Here is an 18,222-nt window from a genome sequence, read left to right on the forward strand (position 1 = left end):
TTTTTCTTTTATATTTATGTTACTGCCGTGCCGTGTTTCTTAAAATCTTAAATTTACATATGTTTTTTGAGTGTATTTATGTTGCTTGTTTGTTTTAATAATGTGATGATATCATTTTTTATTTTATTTTATTTTTTGGAATTAAATATTTATAATTATCGCCGTACTGCCATACTAAGATTTGCCAAAATCGCCATACCCATGCCCATGCCTGAACCCATACCCGTGCCTATGTGACATAGCCCAAGGGCATTGTCATTGTGGTCGTTTATGTTGACAATATTATTTTGACATGTGACATTGAACAAGATATCTCGGATACTAACATGTACCTACAAAAGCACTTTAGGACCAAAGACCTTGGACCTCGTAGATTTCAGGGTGTATTTTGTGGTTAGCCAATATGCAAATGAGACTGGAGTTAGGTGGTTTTAGCTTGGAGACAGATCTGTTGTGCCCGGGATGATAATTTCTGAGAAGGCATATCAGTTGGCACCTAATGATGCAGTGAGATGGGGAACTGTATCTAACAGGAAAGAATGGTTTACTTTTGTGGTTAGGCAATATGCAAATGAGAGTGGGGTCAGGTGGTTTTAGCTGGGAGACTCTGAGAAGGCATATCAGTTGGTACATAATGATGCAGTAAGGTCGGGAACTGTATCTAACAGGAAAGAATGGTTAATGCTTAAAAGCTATCAAGCCTTCAAGGAAAGGAGGACTAGGAATGTATGGATGCTAGTAACAGGTGGACTTTTTAACTATGAATGAGGGAGGCTTCAGCATCATCAAATTTCAACCTGTCACTGAAACCTGCTTTTTGCTCTTGTTATTTGTTAAAACTCCAAAAGGTGATAAACACATGTAATGCATTACTTAGTGTGATCTTTCTTGAGTTCACTATACAGGAGAAGTTTTTGAGCCTTTATGTAAAGGTTATATTACAATGTGTCTCACCCTTGCTGTGTCTCACTATTTCCCATTCTTCCTTATTCTCTTTCTTGTTTGTAGTCTTTCTTAACCATGATAATGATTCCTTTGGTTAACTTCTTTATTGTGGTATATATCACACAGTGCCCTTTCTGCACATACAACATTTGTTTAAGACAATTATGGTTGTTAAAAAGGACATGCATTTTTCTTGGGTACAGTTCTGAAGTATTCATCTAATTTTTTTCTGCATTGGTTACTCTGTTAGCTGATGTTGGTTCTATGACATAAATTTTCATCTCTGAGACTCTGAGTTATTCTAAATAGTCATTCACAATGTTGTTTTTCAGGATGTACTATTTGCAAAGAATATTGATCTGGCTTTCCGATTGCAATTTTCGGATGTATCTTGTCCAGGAAAAGTGGTGGAGGTGCTAGAGAAAATAATCCAAGCTGCAAGATGCTTGAACTTGGATGAGGTTAGAACTGCTGATGGCATAACAAATGATCTGTTCACATGACCCCGAGTGCGCTATTTTGCTGAAAAAGCATGGGTGTCTTCTCTTTCTCTCTCTCTCTCTCTCTCTATATATATATATATATATATATATATTTATTTATTTATTTATTTATATATATATATTTAGATATAGACACAAGCAGATACACACACCCCCTCATTACAGTCCTAGTGACATTCAAATCCATTTCACTTGACCAAACCCATACATTATATACAGACATCCACACACCTCGTTTTACCTGCACCTGCATTCAAATGCACTTTATTTGAGAAAATCACATTCAATGGGAGTAGGTTCTCATTTATTTCTCTATTTAATAAACTCGTTGTTTTTCCCTCTATTCAACTTCACCATTCCCCCCTCCCCCTCTCTCTCTTTTATGATTTAAGGTTAAAATCTACAACTACTTTGTTTCTAATTAAACTCTTTCTACTCATTCTTTCCCATATTTATTCTAATTGAACATCTCCCTTTATCTCTCTTGGTTCTCTTTTCTGATCTCATTTAGTTGGCTTCCCTAGTTAAAGTGTTTTTCGTCTATATAACTTTGTGTAGTTGAAAATTTAATGAGAATAATTATTGTGTGCTAAATGTTAATCAATTAATTTCTTTTTTGATGAGGATTAGTTAATCTTATAGGTTTTCTGAAATGCCCCCAATGACTAATTAGTAAATTTGTACTAATTGTGTTATATTATAACCAGCTTTTTCTGATCAATCTTGTGAAAGTAGTTTCATTTCTCTTTGTCTGCATGTTTCCTCTCCCTCTCTCACATGCACATCAAAATTTTCAATTTAAAACGAAAAAAACCATCTTTTTTGCATATTTTTGAAAAAACGCCAACATGTTTTTAACACATTCTTTTCACATTTTGATAGTGTTTTTTCACGTTATTTTACATTACTCTTGCTTTAGAGTATTTATCTCTATTTCTATCATGACTAAAGCATCATTTTTATCATTTAATCTAATTATTTTTCATGTTCTCTTATAAGTATCTCATTTATTTTTATTTTACCTAATTTTTAGGATTTTTTTCTTTTTTTTTTTAAATTGCGAAGATATACCGAAATTTTTATGTTTGCTGAAAAATACGGGAGAAAGAGCTTGCCATTTACAACCTGAGAATAATATTTGTGACAATGATCTTAACTCTTAATGTACGCATGATTGGAAAGTTAAATTACTTTATGTTGGTGCACGTTCATGAATTACACATATATCATAGCCACAAATATAATGCTTGTTTTAAAGAAATGTGCTATTGACATTGGAGAAGAGAAAACCAGAAAGGAGAAAAACACCTTTTTTTGAAAAAAATGTGAATATAAATTTAGTGCATTATTATCATTTTTTTTTGTCTTTTTCCCGTTTTTGCAATTTTTAGTTGTCATTATTTATATTATTTATCATCATCTTCGTTATCAGTAAAACATCATTTTTATCATTTTATCTAGTCATTTTTTGTCTTTTTATTAGTTTCTTATTTATTTTGTTTTTACCTAATTTTTGAGGTTTTTTCATTTTTTAAGAAATTAATCCAAAAAATTACCCAGAAAAACCTTGCTGTTAAAAACCGAAAGTGAAATTTGTGGCTCTCTTGCAGATTATCAATGCTTCTGTTATTAAAACCATAGCCAAAGGTTGTGTTGTTGCAATCAAACCTTATACATTAAACATGATTTGGTTGATAAAATATGATGTTTTAGATCAATTCCAATATAAAAACATTAATTTTCAATTCTTAGGAATTGGACACATTTTGGGCTATGTATTTTTTTCAAGGTATTAAAATATCATATTAATGCTAGAATCATATGACAGACTTGTTTTTTACTAAAAGTCTTTGTAGATCATATTTATAAAGTTGGTGAACAGAAAAGCATATCATTCATTTGTAAGGTATGGATCCTCTAATATTCGTTTTCTCACTCGTGTATCTGGTTACAGACTGAGCTTTACTTCATGGAAGATTATGATGATGGTCCATTTAGCTTCAGAAACGAATTGGAATCTCTCAATTTAGTGAAGTCTGTCATAAATAGGTCATTTCTAAATGCCAGTGATGATAAAATGAGGCTTCAGCAGCTTCTAGAGGAGGCAACAATGGATAAATTTAATTTGCTTGAAAGCAATTGCATAGAAGAAAAAATGATTAGGTTATGTGATTCTGGATCAGATATGCAGTTATTAGAGTGGGGGCGGAAGCATGGCGTGAAATCGAAACTACAAATTGCTGGTATTTCTTCTTATACTTTTTTGACTTTGTGACTGGAATTGGTACTTAATCACAATCTCCAATAATTATAAATGCTTGTGAGGTTTAGGGCTTGTGTTGTTCACTTATCGTTGACCAAAAAAACATGTTTAGATTTAAACAAATTAGTTCTGACTTGTGCTATGTTAGTAATTTTTTATTCTTTTCCAAGGGCACATCTCTTGTTAAGACCTAATTGTCATGCATGAATCTGCAGAGAGCTTGTCCTGAAATAGTAAATAAAACCATTTGGGGTCAATTTTATCCATCGAGATCAACAGCCTGTATGAGATCCTACATCTCACAGAAAAGGGGTCTCAGGCCATTTTTTTTATTTGATGCTTCCTCGCGTTGCTGGAGTTTTAAATCTCCATCTGTTACTGAGGGATGTTGAAGTTTTATGCAAATACATATATATTGTACTTATGTATATGTGTATACATTTGCTTATTATGCATATATACACTTACATATATGGGAAATGAGTTAAACAAGTCCCAGTTTGGGACTAGTTTTTTAGATCTCTCCTCCTTAGGATCCACCAATCATATGATTGGGAGAATGATCGTGGAGAACAGAAAAGGCGAGGGAGAGAGAAAATGTATGTGAATAAACTCGGAGAGAAAGGAGGGAGTGAAAGCACCAGTTCCATATATATTTATATCTATATATATGTCAAAGAGTGATTTTGTGTTATCTGACTTTTTTTCTGTGTCTCTTTCTGTTTTTTTGGTGTTCCTTTAGTAATTTGTTTTTCTGTTTCTTTTTTTTGGCTATTTGCAGTTCAGGCCTTCCTCCTTGTATATAAGGAGGGATTGGAACCTCTTGTAGGTTACACTTTTGCAATTGATGATCAATAAAACTTATATTTTGTGTTTGTCCCATAGGACACTTTTGAGTTTGTGTGCTATTTCAGCTGCACTGTTAACGAGATATTTGAGATATCATCCAGTTTTGAGTTGATTCTTCTGAAGACCAGTGCAGTGCTACTCAGTTCAAGATCACCAACCTTGTTCATAAACTTTTCATAGAAACCATACCTGTAGTTTTATTGGTTATGCCGAAACCAAAAGGGAGTTAAATGTTTTGATAACTTACACATTTCAAATTATTGTCCCTTTTCAGAGTGGCTGACAAGACCAGACTTATTTGGCCTGGAAATTTGGTGTACTTGCATTGGCACTTGCCGTTGAGCTGTGTCAACTGGGGAGCTGCTTCCATTTTGGCAACCCATGGTGATAGTCTGTATCAAGTATAGGTGGATATTTGTAGACTGTCAGAAGGACTTATCCCGTAGCTTCATGCACATAAGGAGGAATAGGTCAGGTGAAATGGGTCGCCTTGCCTGAATCCCCTGCTGCTAAAGAAGAGGTCTACCGGTTCTCCATTAAGAAGCACAGAAAAATGTACGTGTGCTGTAGACACCTATAAACATATGTTCATGCATGCATGCATGATAACATTCACTGCAGACCCTAGTAAACTTTTGAGCTGATTAGAAATCAGATTTTAAACCATATCATAGATCGTCAATTGGATGGTTTTGAGTCTTTGGACGATATATCAAGGCATTGCATTTTGCTACCTGCTAAATCACGTGAGTAGGCTGCAGCATTTTTCAAAACTATTTGGTTGCTTGTATGGCAATATATATCTATGTGAATGTCTGTGCATGTGAAACTTAAAAGTATGCTTTTGAAAAAGTTGAAAGTAAAGTCAATTTGTTATAATAAGCCTCTTATAATAATAAAATAGAAGTTTAAGGGGAGATAGTAAAAATTAAAAGACGTTTTTTTGAAAATGGTAATAAGAGGAAGGTATGAAACAAATATAAAACCCTAATCCTTGTACCTTTTAGCAACTTTGCATTCATGTGCTGTTGCCTATGTCACATGAATGAAAGGTGCTAGTGCGGCAGTTTTCAAAAAACTTGGTTGCAGATGCAGCAATAAGTAAATAATATGCATATATACGCGAGAGTGTGTGTGTGCATGCGCGTGCCTGTGTGTTTGTGGAAAACGTAAATGTAAAGAAAGTTCTTTTCTAATAATCCTCTTATTGTAATAAAGAGAATTTGGAAAGTAAGATGGTAATAAATTAAAAAGAAGTGGGTGTCTGTGGAAATGGTAATAATGGAGGGGTTTAAAACAAACAAGTTTATGAAAAACCTTAATATGCAGTTTTCATTCTCCTTTCTCACCACAGGTATCTCCTCTTCCCTCTCTTCTTCCTCCTCCCACCTCCTCATCCTTGTCCTCTACTCCTCCTCATCCTTGTCCTCTACTCCTCCTCCTTTATTTTCTTCCTTTTTTTGGAGGGCCACACCCTAACAGTGTTAGCGTATGGGGATCGGGTCTGTTCAGACCCGATCCATTCTCCTTATATCCACACGCCTAAAGTTACTAGGCGGTGGCTCTCTTGTAATTTTTTATCTTTTTTTATGTACAAATCTGTTGTACCCTATTAGGGTTATTCATTTATTAAAAGATTAAGGAACGCAGGGCTAAGCTAAGCCGGCTGCTCCCTTTCCTCCATCGTCTTCTTTCATCATCTCTTCTCAACATATCTGTTTTGCATACGGAGAGACAAGTACTTTGTGAAGATTCTTACATGGTATCAGAGCCAGGTTGCATCGTCCTCCGGTGAGTGATTTCAGTTTGATGTGATTAGCCCTAATCTGCCCTAAATTCTTTCTTTTCTGGCGTGATCATCCCTTTTTTTCAGTTTCTGCCCTAAATCTTGCGTGATTTGCCCTAATTGATTTGCCCTAATCGTTGTGCCCTAATCTTCTCATCGTTTTGCCCTAATTTTTGTCGTTGCCCTAAATCAATTATGGATCAGCCGACCCCCTCTCTTCTATCTTCCAGCTTTCTCTCCCAACTTATTTCACAAAAGCTGAATCATAGTAACTATTTGACTTGGAAACGTCAAATAGTCCCTTTTATCAAAAGTCATAGACTCTACGGGCATATCGATGGGACCACTCCAGCACCTCCTATGTATATTGACCGTGAAGTGAAGAAAACCGTAGTGGGAGATCAAGCTGCTGGGGCTGCGGCTATGAGTGAAATCAGATTTGAATATGAAACCATTACTGAAAATAATCCTGAGTATGAAGCTTGGCTGGCTCACAACCAGTCTCTTGTTGCCTATATTACTTCTACTTTGTCAGAGGAAGTATTAGGAGGTATTGATGATGATTTAACAGCCCTAGAGTTGTGGTCTACCCTTGCCACCACGTATTCTCAAGTATCCGAAGCACGTTTTCTGCAGTTAAGAAGGCAATTTCAGGACATCAAGCGTGGGACGCGTACTGTTTTGGAATATTTGAATGAAATTAAAAGTGTAAGTGATCAACTTGCTGCCATTGGACATCCCGTCAGCGACAAGGACAAAGTGCAACAAGCCTTGAGTGGATTGGGAACACATTTTGATATTTTTTGCACAGCCTTGGAAGTCCTACCTATTCTTCCAACTTTCGAAGATCTCAAGGCTAAGTTATTTCAACACGAAGCTAGTCGTGTTCAGCGACAGAATTTGATTCCTTCCAACAGTCACAATGTACTGATCACAGGGACACATGCATTGCAAGGGAATCGCACTCGTACTTGGATTCCTCAGGCAGGAATGGGAAGAGGGATTCTCCCAACACCACAGGGCATGAATACTACATCTGCCACATCTAGAAGGGTTCCGACTTGTTTCTATTGCAACAAGAGGGGGCATGTAAAGTCAGAATGTTGGCACAACCCGCAGAACAAAAATAATCAGATTAGACGTGAGAAGAAGGCAACAGCAGTGTCAGCTTCATCATCATCTGGATCTAATGTTTCAGCAGACGTACAACAACTCCTCATGACAGCCCTGTCTAAGCTTCATTTGAAACAAAACGAGCAAGGAGAATGGTATGTGGACTCTGGAGCAGCAGCCCATGTTACTGGTGACGCAGGTAATCTCTCTAGTGCTCTCCCTTATTTAGATAAAGGCTCAGTTGTCATGGGAGATGGTTCCCATCACACAATATCACACATTGGAAATGTACAAATTTCTATGGGCTCTTCTTCGATTCCATTAAAGAATGTTCTTGTTGTTCCAAGTGTCAAGAAAAATATTATTTCAGTGTCCAAGCTTATTGATGATACTCAATCCTCTGTTGAATTCACACCCTCTTCTGTTTATGTCAAGGATGCTCGAACCAAGAAGACATTCGCTGAGGGCACTCGCAAAGGAGATATGTATGTCCTTGAAGGAGCTCCACAGATGTCAAAATCTCACCCTTCCGATTCATGTTTTCCGAGTCATAGTGAAGTCAATGTCACAGAGTATAATAAACCATCCATTTGGCATGGTCGGTTAGCTCATTGTAGTCAATCTTTTGTTCGAAGTCTTGTTGCAGACAGGCTCTTAGATAAGTCCAGTCTGAGTTCTGTCAGTGAGTCCAGCATGTGCTCGAGTTGTCATATCTGTAAGAGCCATGCCCTTCCTTTTCAATTAATAAATAAAAGAGCTCCAAAGGTTTTTGACACCATATATTCTGATGTTTGGGGGCCTGCTCCAGTTCCTTCTTCTTCTGGGAGTAGATACTATGTCATTTTTGTTGACTCATATTCCCGATATACTTGGATCCATTTCATGAAACACAAATCAGAAGTTTTTCGCCTATTCACTCAATTTCATGCCTTAGTTCAAAATAAATATTCCAGTAATATTGTGCATTTTCAATGTGATGGTGGTGGTGAATTTATTTCTAATGAATTTACTGAGTACTTACTAGATAATGGGATCACTAGACAAATTTCATGTCCGCATACACCTCAGCAAAACGGAATTGCTGAAAGGAAACATAGGCATATTGTTGAAAGTGCATTTAGCATGATGCATGAAACAGACTTACCTATGACATTGTGGACCGAGGCTTTCCATACGGCTGTACATGTTATAAATCGATTGCCATTGGCTTTGCTTGATGGAAAATCACCATTTTTTCTTTTACACCAAGAGCAGCCACGTTATGAGGAGTTGCGTGTTTTTGGATGTGTGTGCTATGTGCATGTTGATGTTTCCTTGCGAAACAAATTTCAAGATCGTGCTGTTTTATGTAGATTTATAGGGTATGCTGAAAATTACAAGGGTTATAGGTGTTACAATCCTAAAACTGGGCGTGTACATATTTCACGGCATGTTGTATTTGATGAGAACAGGTTACAGGATCCCAAGGCTACTTCTGTGACACTCAAGGACAAAAATGAAGTTTATGATACTTGGCTTCATGCTGAAATCTTAAGACAAGGGGCAGCAATGTTGACTGAGCACAATGAGCAAGTTGTTAATGAGCCCGAGACATCTGTAAGTAGTTCCTTGAGCAGCACTACTTCCTTGGACAGCATGCCTTCATCTTCTCAGCCCAGTGAGCCACCTATGCATAATCGGTTCTCAGGCCTGGTGTATTCTAGGCGATCAGTTCCTACTGCAGTTCCACGCCAATCACAACGCGTGCGACATCCTATTGATAGATGGGTGAGCTATAACAGTTTTTCTTTGGATTTTCAGCTGTTTATGACAGAAGTCAGCAAAAAGGTGGAACCAACATCTTATCACAATGCGAGTAAGGAAAAATGTTGGGTTGAAGCTATGAATGAGGAAATGGCAGCTTTGCATGAATGTCAGACTTGGCAGATTGTCCATCGTCCAGCTGATAAGAATGTTGTGGGATCCAAATGGGTTTATAAACTGAAATATAAACCAGATGGTAGCATTGATCGGTATAAAGCACGACTTGTGGCGCGCGGTTTCACTCAGCAATATGGGGAAGATTATGATGAAACATTCAGTCCAGTCATCAAGATGGGAACAATCCGTGTCATTATTTCTCTTGCAGTCTCGTATGGATGGCCTCTCTATCAGTTAGATGTCAAAAATGCTTTTCTTCATGGAATTCTTAAGGAAGAGGTATACATGGAGCAACCTCCCGGCTACACTACTCATGATTCTCAAAAATGGGTTTGCAAATTACACAAGTCTCTATATGGGTTGAAGCAAGCTTCTAGGTCATGGTTTGATCGTTTTTCTCATCACATACAACAAATTGGTTTTCTCCGAAGCTCTCTCGATCACTCTTTGTTTATCTATCGCACTGGAGAAGCTATCACCTGGTTACTTATCTATGTTGATGATATTGTTATAACTGGGAATTCTTCTTCACATATATCTTATGTTAAAGGTATGTTGAAGCAAGAGTTCAAGATGAAGGATCTGGGAGAATTACGATATTTTTTGGGTGTCGAACTTGACAGGACAAATGATAGTTTGACTCTTACACAGCACAAGTATACCCTTGATGTTTTGGATAGGGCAGGTATGACTAATTGCAAACCCATCACTACCCCCAGTGTTCTGAATACTAAATTGACTGCATCTGATGGAACTGCTGCATATTCCAATCCCACATTCTATCGTAGCATTGTTGGTATGTTACAATACCTTACCTTTACTCGCCCAGACATAGTATATGCTGTAAATCAGATTTCTCAGTTCATGCATGCACCCACTGAAGGACATATGGATGCTGCTAAGCGGATCCTACGGTATCTCAAAGCTACTCTTGGAGATGGACTAGTCTACACCAAATGTTCCAATGTTTCTCTTGGACATAGCATATATACATATACTGATGCCGACTGGGCAGGCGATCCCGATGACCGACGATCAGTTTCAGGTTTCTGTCTCTTTCTTGATTCTAATCTCATTTGTTGGAGCAGTAAGAAGCAGCGTGCTGTTGCACGATCTAGCACTGAGGCAGAATATAGAGCAATGGCTGCAGGGACGGCTGAAGCGTCATGGTTACGTCATTTACTTGGAAAGCTCAATCTTCCTATTGTTCGGTCATCATTACTATGTGACAATCAAAGTGCGATAAAAATTGCTTTCAATCCCATTTTGCATAATCGCACCAAACATATAGAGATTGATCAACATTTCATTCGACAGAAGGTTGAAGAAGCCGAGATCTTGCCTACTTATATATCTACCAATGAACAGATAGCTGATCTTTTTACCAAAGGTCTCACAGGGCAGCATTTTTGGGATTTGAAGAACAAGTTGTGCATGATCAAATCTCATGCACAACTTGAGGGGAGCTGTTAGCGTATGGGGGTCGGGTCTGTTCAGACCCGATCCATTCTCCTTATATCCACACGCCTAAAGTTACTAGGCGGTGGCTCTCTTGTAATTTTTTATCTTTTTTATGTACAAATCTGTTGTACCCTATTAGGGTTATTCATTTATTAAAAGATTAAGGAACGCAGGGCTAAGCTAAGCCGGCTGCTCCCTTTCCTCCATCGTCTTCTTTCATCCTCTCTTCTCAACATATCTGTTTTGCATACGGAGAGACAAGTACTTTGTGAAGATTCTTACAAACAGCACCCATGTTGCATTAATGCTGGTTCTACACCTGAAGCGCCGTGTCCTTGTGACATAGGCCGCTGCGGTGTTTTTTTTTGGGGTTACTATTTTCTAGTTTCTTGGGAATTATTTTGTCATGGGCACTATAATTTCTTTACATAGCTCCTTTGATTTCTCTCTTCATTCCCAACACTATCTCAGGCTTTTAAAGTTTTAAACTAAATATTGTGGGGGCTTGCTAGTATTTTCCATAATATTTCAGCTTTTTAGCTTGATTAGTAAGTTTCTGAAGATTGTCTATAATTCTGATCATCTCTTTACAAATGGTAAACAGAATTTAATGGTGCTGGAAGAGGTGCTTTTGCTGTTGAAGACATTGACGTTGGGGAAGCTGCTTTAGAGATTCCTCAATCTATTGTCATAAGCGAGCAACACATTTATGAATCAAATATGGTATGCCTTTTTGTGATAATGAATGCCATTCCTACCTCTGTTTCCTTTACCAAATGATTAATCTGGTTTTATATCTAGTTATCTACTGATCATAGCCACAAATATTGTTTTTGGGTTTTTATCTGTAAGATTTTTCTCAGGTATTGTGGCAAAGTTATTCTTTTAAGGAAAATACATTAATTTAAAAAAATGAAAAAGGTCAAAAGTTAAGTAAAAATGAAATAAATGAAAACCTAATAACTATACATAAAAAATATCCAAGTAAAATCATAAAAATGTTTTTTTTTATAATGATAAAAATGACAATAAATAATGTACCTCAAATTTAAAGTTGTAGACATTATTGTACAAGAGTAAATGGAACTGTAAAACAGAAATGATAATAAATCATGCATTGTACCATAAAGTGGGGAAAAATCAAATAAAAATAATGAAAAAAAAAACTTACCAAGCGCCAGGAGGAACATTGCATATTGGCCTCCCTCTCAAGTCTAAAACAATTGAAAACAATGCAATTTTCACTGTGAAAGTATGACTAGGGCTTAAAAGCCCTAATCATGTTGTGAGTTTCCATTTTTATCATTAAAAAGAAAGTCCAAGCCCAAAAATGTCCTTTTTAGCCTTCTTAAGATTCAATGTCCTTTTTTAACAAGGAAAAATCCCATGTGAGTGTTTAAATTTAAACTTTTTTCATAATGTCTCAATTGCGCTTATTTTATTCTTTGATTAGAATAAATGAAAAAACAGGATAAAATCACATTAAATTGTGATAAATTATTTTTGATGCTTTTTCTAATCCTGTGTCTTTTTGTTTTTTTCCATTCTTTTGTTAGTATTGAGATATTTTCGAAAATATCACGATATTTGTGGCTGTGCTACTGACTACTATGCATAAGGATGCGTTCTAATTATTCTTATTTATTTAGTCCATAGACATGCATATTTGCTTTTGTAAGTATGGTTTGGTATTATCACACCCTAAATTTCATTAATTTTTTTAAAATGCACAACACATAATAGATAGATGTGACAATACTCGAACAAACCACAAAAATATAACACCATCTTTGTGCATTTTCATGCCATACAAAACATATATGTACAAACATATTTCTACAAAAGACCTTCAAACTTATTACTCCTTCCAGAAATATTTATAAAATTAAAAAGAAAGACTCAAGTTGAAGATGATGTGCTGAGACACGAATTCTTTTCGAAGTGGGATGTCACTTGTCAGTTACACTTTTGATCTGCTAGGTCCTGGAAACAAAAAATGTTAGTAGAAGGCTGAGCTTTCAGAGTATGACAAATAACCATCCAATTCACTAGTCTTATAGGTGTGTGCGTTATAACTTGTTTCAGAGGCATTGCACTACTCAACAGTCAACACAACAAAACTTTTCTGCTACTATTCATCATACATTGGGGACTTTCATCACATGTCCCTCATGGACGGTAGGTTTTAAAGTAAATTTACAAGTGTGATGCAATTTGACATATTCTAGGCCACCCAAGACTGAACCTTTCATACGTTTGATCACAATACACTCGATCAATTATTCATTCAATCTCAATACACTCCATCACAATGCACTTGAGTAGTTCACAAAATCTTTTGCTTATATAGACAGAGTATGCACAATGGGAGCATTATCCACTCAATGAAACAAGTTTTCATACAATCAGGGTACACATTTCCAACATCAACCATTTCATCAAACATATTACCGTTCAATTATGTTGGACCACTTTAGACACACTCATCCTGTGTCGTATGAACATACACACATTCATCTAAGGGTTTTACTAAATCTACTTCTAAGCTGTACAATACAATTTCTGGTTAGGTGCATTTTACTTCTAAGGATCTAAACTTTCAATCTAGGTGGTGTTACAGTTTTAACCATGTCACATTACGGTCCTTTCACATTCTTACTTTTTGATGGTAGTCTGTTTAAGCACAAAATGCAGGTGCATGCACAACATCATTGACCTTCTTAATTGGGAGAAGCCCCTAGAGTCAGAAGCACTATCAGTCTCGATACACTGCAACAGTGGAGCATATCCTACCGGCGTTCTGTTCATGAGTAGATATGCTCAGCCACCATGGGACACCTAGGTTGGGAGGCAAGAAGCCGATAACTTTCCGTTCCAAAAATACTTCACGATACGAGACACCAGGCCTTTTCACCTCTTCCCCTTTGAGTAGGCTAGCCAGTTAAAAGATCACACGGACTGCCCTGCCCAATTACCTATTACACTTTTAGTACATCAACTTAGGTGTTGGGCAAACAAGCAATTAAATGCTGATTGAGTCCTTCATTTCGGTAAAGCTATTTCATTTACAGTCGATGCTTATAGTCCAATCAAAATAAGATGGGAGCTTATCATGCAACACCCTAGCCAAGCCTCTTTTGGCATCAACACAAACACAATACCTTGCATTTCAGATGCTTACTTTGCTTCATGACCTTCGGTACACATTCATTAAATTCTATAATTGGGATGGGTGGACCTAAATTGATATGTGCATTTTAGGTTCGCCTGAGACTTACGTGTATTTATTATGCTATAACTTCATTAGGGTTTCCCATTTATCTAAAGTAGGTGTAATTTCCAAGTCAGGTTCATTTCATCCAAATTATGGGGAGTCTTCTCCATTGGTGGTCGGTGAACAGCTGTCGAACACAATGATCGATCTGTCATGTTATCTAATGCATGGATCATGTTCGAGGAAACAAAATCAATTTGCAAAAACACCTACAATTTTACACAGATATTTCAGTATATGCACATGCATGTTCGTGCCGATCCAATTATACATCCACCTTTACCACAAGCATAATATAACAAACCATAAATTTTGCAGATTTTTCATTTGATAAATTCAATCAGATACTGTAATTTACTAGAGCAAAATTATGGGTGAGCAGCTAATTGGGAGGCCACCATACGTCCATACCTTCAGTGTGCACTTTATCCCAATTAAATTTTTTAAATCTGCTGCATACTTTCTGCTGCATGCTATTTTTCCTTCTCTCTTTTTTCTGTTCTACTGCAACTACACTGCTGCAATATATATATATATATATATATATATATAGTACCAGACCACTTGGGTAAGGGATAGAATCCTGATTCCTTAAATTCATGTTAAAAAGTGTTTTAAACAAAAAATGAACCTTCTAATGTGTTTATGAATGCTAATTTAATATAATCATGCTTTAGTTCAAGTCATTTTTGTAAAAAGTTTGATCTTTATAGTACCAAAATTTTGATGTTATAAGAGCCGTTCATTTTTTTGACTATTAAAGAAAATTGCTTAAGTAAGAAAATAACTAACTTAATAAATGTTTCTCATCAAATCACTTTTAAGATCATATCTTTAAGGTTAGATTTCAAAAAAAAAAAATTAATTTCATTAGGTCTGGTTTTTGTCACTTACATATATGCTATGTCACACGGGTACGGGTACGCGGACATGTCAATTTACAAAATTTTAGGATACGCGGACACGGCGAATTTTATATTCTAAAAAATTAAAAAGGATAATAAAAAAAACATTAAATTAATAATTCACTCCTACAATCTCATAAGTCATAAGAAAGAAAGTCTCAGATTCTCAAACAAAACATTGTTCATCGCCAATCTCATAAGTCATAAGAAAGAAAGTCTCAAACAAAACAAAGAATGTCGGGTTAGTAAAGTGGTTCGGATAGGGTCTGACCCTGACCCGATCCAAAACGTATCCTGTCGTGTCCAAGTGTCGACACCGGTACGTGGCCAATTTTGCTGTGTCCGTGAGACATAGCATATATGTTTCCTCTCCCTCTCTCTCTCTCTCTATATATATATATATATATATATATATATAGGAAGTCGTTGGAGATCGCCGGAAAACTTACTTGGCTGTCGCCGCCGGTGGTGGCTCTAATACCATGTTGCACGAGAGGGAGAGAGAAAAGGTTTCTGTTATTTCTCACGTAACCCTAATCTCATATTTAAAGAGATTAGGGTTTTGACTACATATTTACAATTTCAGTCCACTAAAGTGTACTAAAACAATAAGTAGAACCTTGTCCACTTTCTAATATTTCAGAAAGACTCAAATTGACTCTAGAAAACTTTAATAGTATGTACTTATGTATGTATGTATATTTTCTGCTTTTATTTCCTTTTCCCCTTTCTGCTTAGCTGCAGCTGCTGCCTCTTCTTCTTTACTTCAACTTTCCCTTTTCCTTCCTTTTCTTCTTTTTCCACTCTTCTTTTTTTCTTCTACCTTGTTCTTTTGTTGCTATGCAATACTCCCTTCTCTTTTTTCTTTTCCTCTTTTCTTCCTTTCGTCCCTCTCCGTCTTTTTTTTTTTTTTAAACTCTCTTGCTGTCTACAGGGCTTCTTTTTTCTTCTTCATCCTCTTCTTCTCTCCCTGTCATTGTTTCTCCTTCTTCTTTTTGCTCCTCCTTATTCTTCTTCTCTCTCTTTCTCATGGTCTCTTTTTTTCTTTTCCCTCTGTGTGTGTGTGTGTGTGTGTGTGCTCCCTCTCGGCTCCTGTAAATGAGCTGAGAGAGGAGGCACTAAATATTTGGGGCGGGCGGGTTTTGACCCAAGTCCAAACCCAACTGTCCTCTCCCATTTATACACACACACACACACACACACACACACACACACACACAAACATGCGCGTGTGCGCACATGCACACACACATGCACATATATACAACGCACATATGTATATATACTTTATAGGAAAAAACTGAAGTATATATTTTTGATACCCCAAAGATTTTTAATTCTTTACAGCCCAATTTTAGGTTCTTTTGTGCTCTTAACATTGCATTTCTGCCCCTATGTTGTAATGTTTACTGTTATGTACTTATGCACTTTATGCATGTAAATACTCATTTCAGGCCATCAGGGCACATCAGATGCACAATTATTCTAAGTTTCCCCTATAGCCACTTGAAATTCCATATTTACCCCCATGTGTAAATATGTACATGTATATTCTTTTAGCATTTGCCATCAAATTTCTAGCTGAAAATTTGACCTGCTTTAACCAAATTTTAGGTTTGATCAAACATATTTAGTTTTTGCAAATTACCCCTTATGGGTATGCAAAATTTTGTTTTTTTCCCTTGTCTTTAAATAGCAGTTGTAGAACCAAATTTTCATTTTTAGCAGCATTGGTGCAGCTATCCTCAACTTGTCTGTAATTTATATGTCAAAAACGAAAGACTGACCTGATCTCATACTTTAAAATTGTCTTGTAAGCAGGAAAATAACGTGCTAGTAGATTTGTTGAGAGAAATGTTTGTAAATTTTGTGGTAGTTGAGAGAAATTTTTATCAGTCACTGGTATATAGTGGAAATTTTGTCGAGAGTCCTTATATTATGTCCTTGTCAATGTCACACGGGTACTCCTCCAAAGGAGGAGTACCCGTATGGTACCGGTACGACACGGGTACGGGTACGAGTATGGGGTTGGGTACGCCTTTTTTGTGCGTTGACCGTACCGGGTACGGTCAATGCACCGGAGGTCATTTTTGACCTTTTTTGGGTACGGTCAACTTTGACTGAGTCCAAATGTGTCTTTTTTTTATTTTAACGACTTTTAGATTTTAAAGTTTTAAACGATTATAACGTTAAAAAAAAAGCTCGAAACCCTTAAAACATGTTTTCGTTTTAAGGGTTTCGTTTCCTCTCATCGTGCGACGGCCGGCGACGGTAGGAGGCAAACGGCGACGGTGAAGGCGAAGGCAGTTGAACGGCGACGGTGATCGGCGACGGTAGGAGACGAACAGCGACGGGTTTCGTTTCCTCTCATCGTGCGACGACCGGCGACAGGCAGGGGCGGCGACCGGCGACGAAAGGCGAAGATAGTTGAACGGCGACTGATCGGCGACAGTAGGAGGCGAACGGCGACGGCAGGAGGCGAACAGCGGCGGTATATTTTTGTTTTTATCATGTTTTAGTTCATTTTCATTGGTTCTGCCCCTGCCTTCACCTCCGGCGACGACCGTTGGGCGTTGTATTGTTTCTGTTCTTTCACTATTATCTCTTGTTTTCTGTTTGCGTAGTTGATTCTCAATGAGTCCATCTTCTTTGCGTAGTTGTTTTCTGTTTTTCGTTGAATGCAGCGTGTTTTGTTTGGCCAACAGATTGCAGCGTGTTTTTTGTTTTTCGTTGGGTTCATCCCAATCTGCTGATGAACCCAAGTCCGATGTCTTTTGAGCATGTCCTTTGATAAATTGAAAAGCACTCCAAGCTTTATCACATCATATTCGTATTTTGGTATGCCTTGTCCAACAATGACCTATTCTTCTTTGGATGCATGCCTTCCCACGTCATATACTGAATCAATTATTCACTTATTCTGCATAGACTGCATATTCATTATTCTGTATTGCATGTTCTATACTGATTGAGAAGAAATCCATTTGATATTGGTGTGAATCGTGTGATATATGTCCAATTACAATGTTATCTGCATGACTGCATCAGATATTGTCTTGTACTAATTAGGAACAAAGCTGATGTATTTTGAATGTTAATTTTGAGACTGAGGAGAATGAGAATGTATTTATGAATATGACTATATGTTATTCTGATTGTGTAATTTTTGATATAGATATGTGCAAATATGTTATTTTTCTGCA

General features: G+C 36.9%; 1 protein-coding gene across 5 annotated transcripts in view; it reads left to right on the forward strand.

Moving 5' to 3' along the window:
- LOC116253606 (uncharacterized) overlaps nucleotides 1-18,222 on the forward strand; it is an 86,053-nt gene that overhangs the window by 3,195 nt on the left and 64,636 nt on the right. For 4 of the 5 annotated variants that reach the window (XR_004172495.2, XR_004172494.2, XM_031628517.2 and 1 more), the window contains exons 3-5: nucleotides 1,278-1,406; nucleotides 3,403-3,691; nucleotides 11,445-11,563. Coding sequence is in view for 3 of the 5 variants with exons in the window: in XM_031628517.2 (XP_031484377.1) it covers nucleotides 1,278-1,406; nucleotides 3,403-3,691; nucleotides 11,445-11,563 (537 nt within the window). In the remaining 2 variants the exon portion in view is untranslated. Of the gene's footprint in view, nucleotides 1-1,277; nucleotides 1,482-3,402; nucleotides 3,692-11,444; nucleotides 11,564-18,222 lie in introns of those variants that run through there. The other variant, XM_031628519.2, reaches the window with a different exon arrangement.

This window comes from Nymphaea colorata, chromosome 4 (assembly GCF_008831285.2).
Source record: "Nymphaea colorata isolate Beijing-Zhang1983 chromosome 4, ASM883128v2, whole genome shotgun sequence".
In the NCBI taxonomy this organism is placed as follows: domain Eukaryota; kingdom Viridiplantae; phylum Streptophyta; class Magnoliopsida; order Nymphaeales; family Nymphaeaceae; genus Nymphaea; species Nymphaea colorata.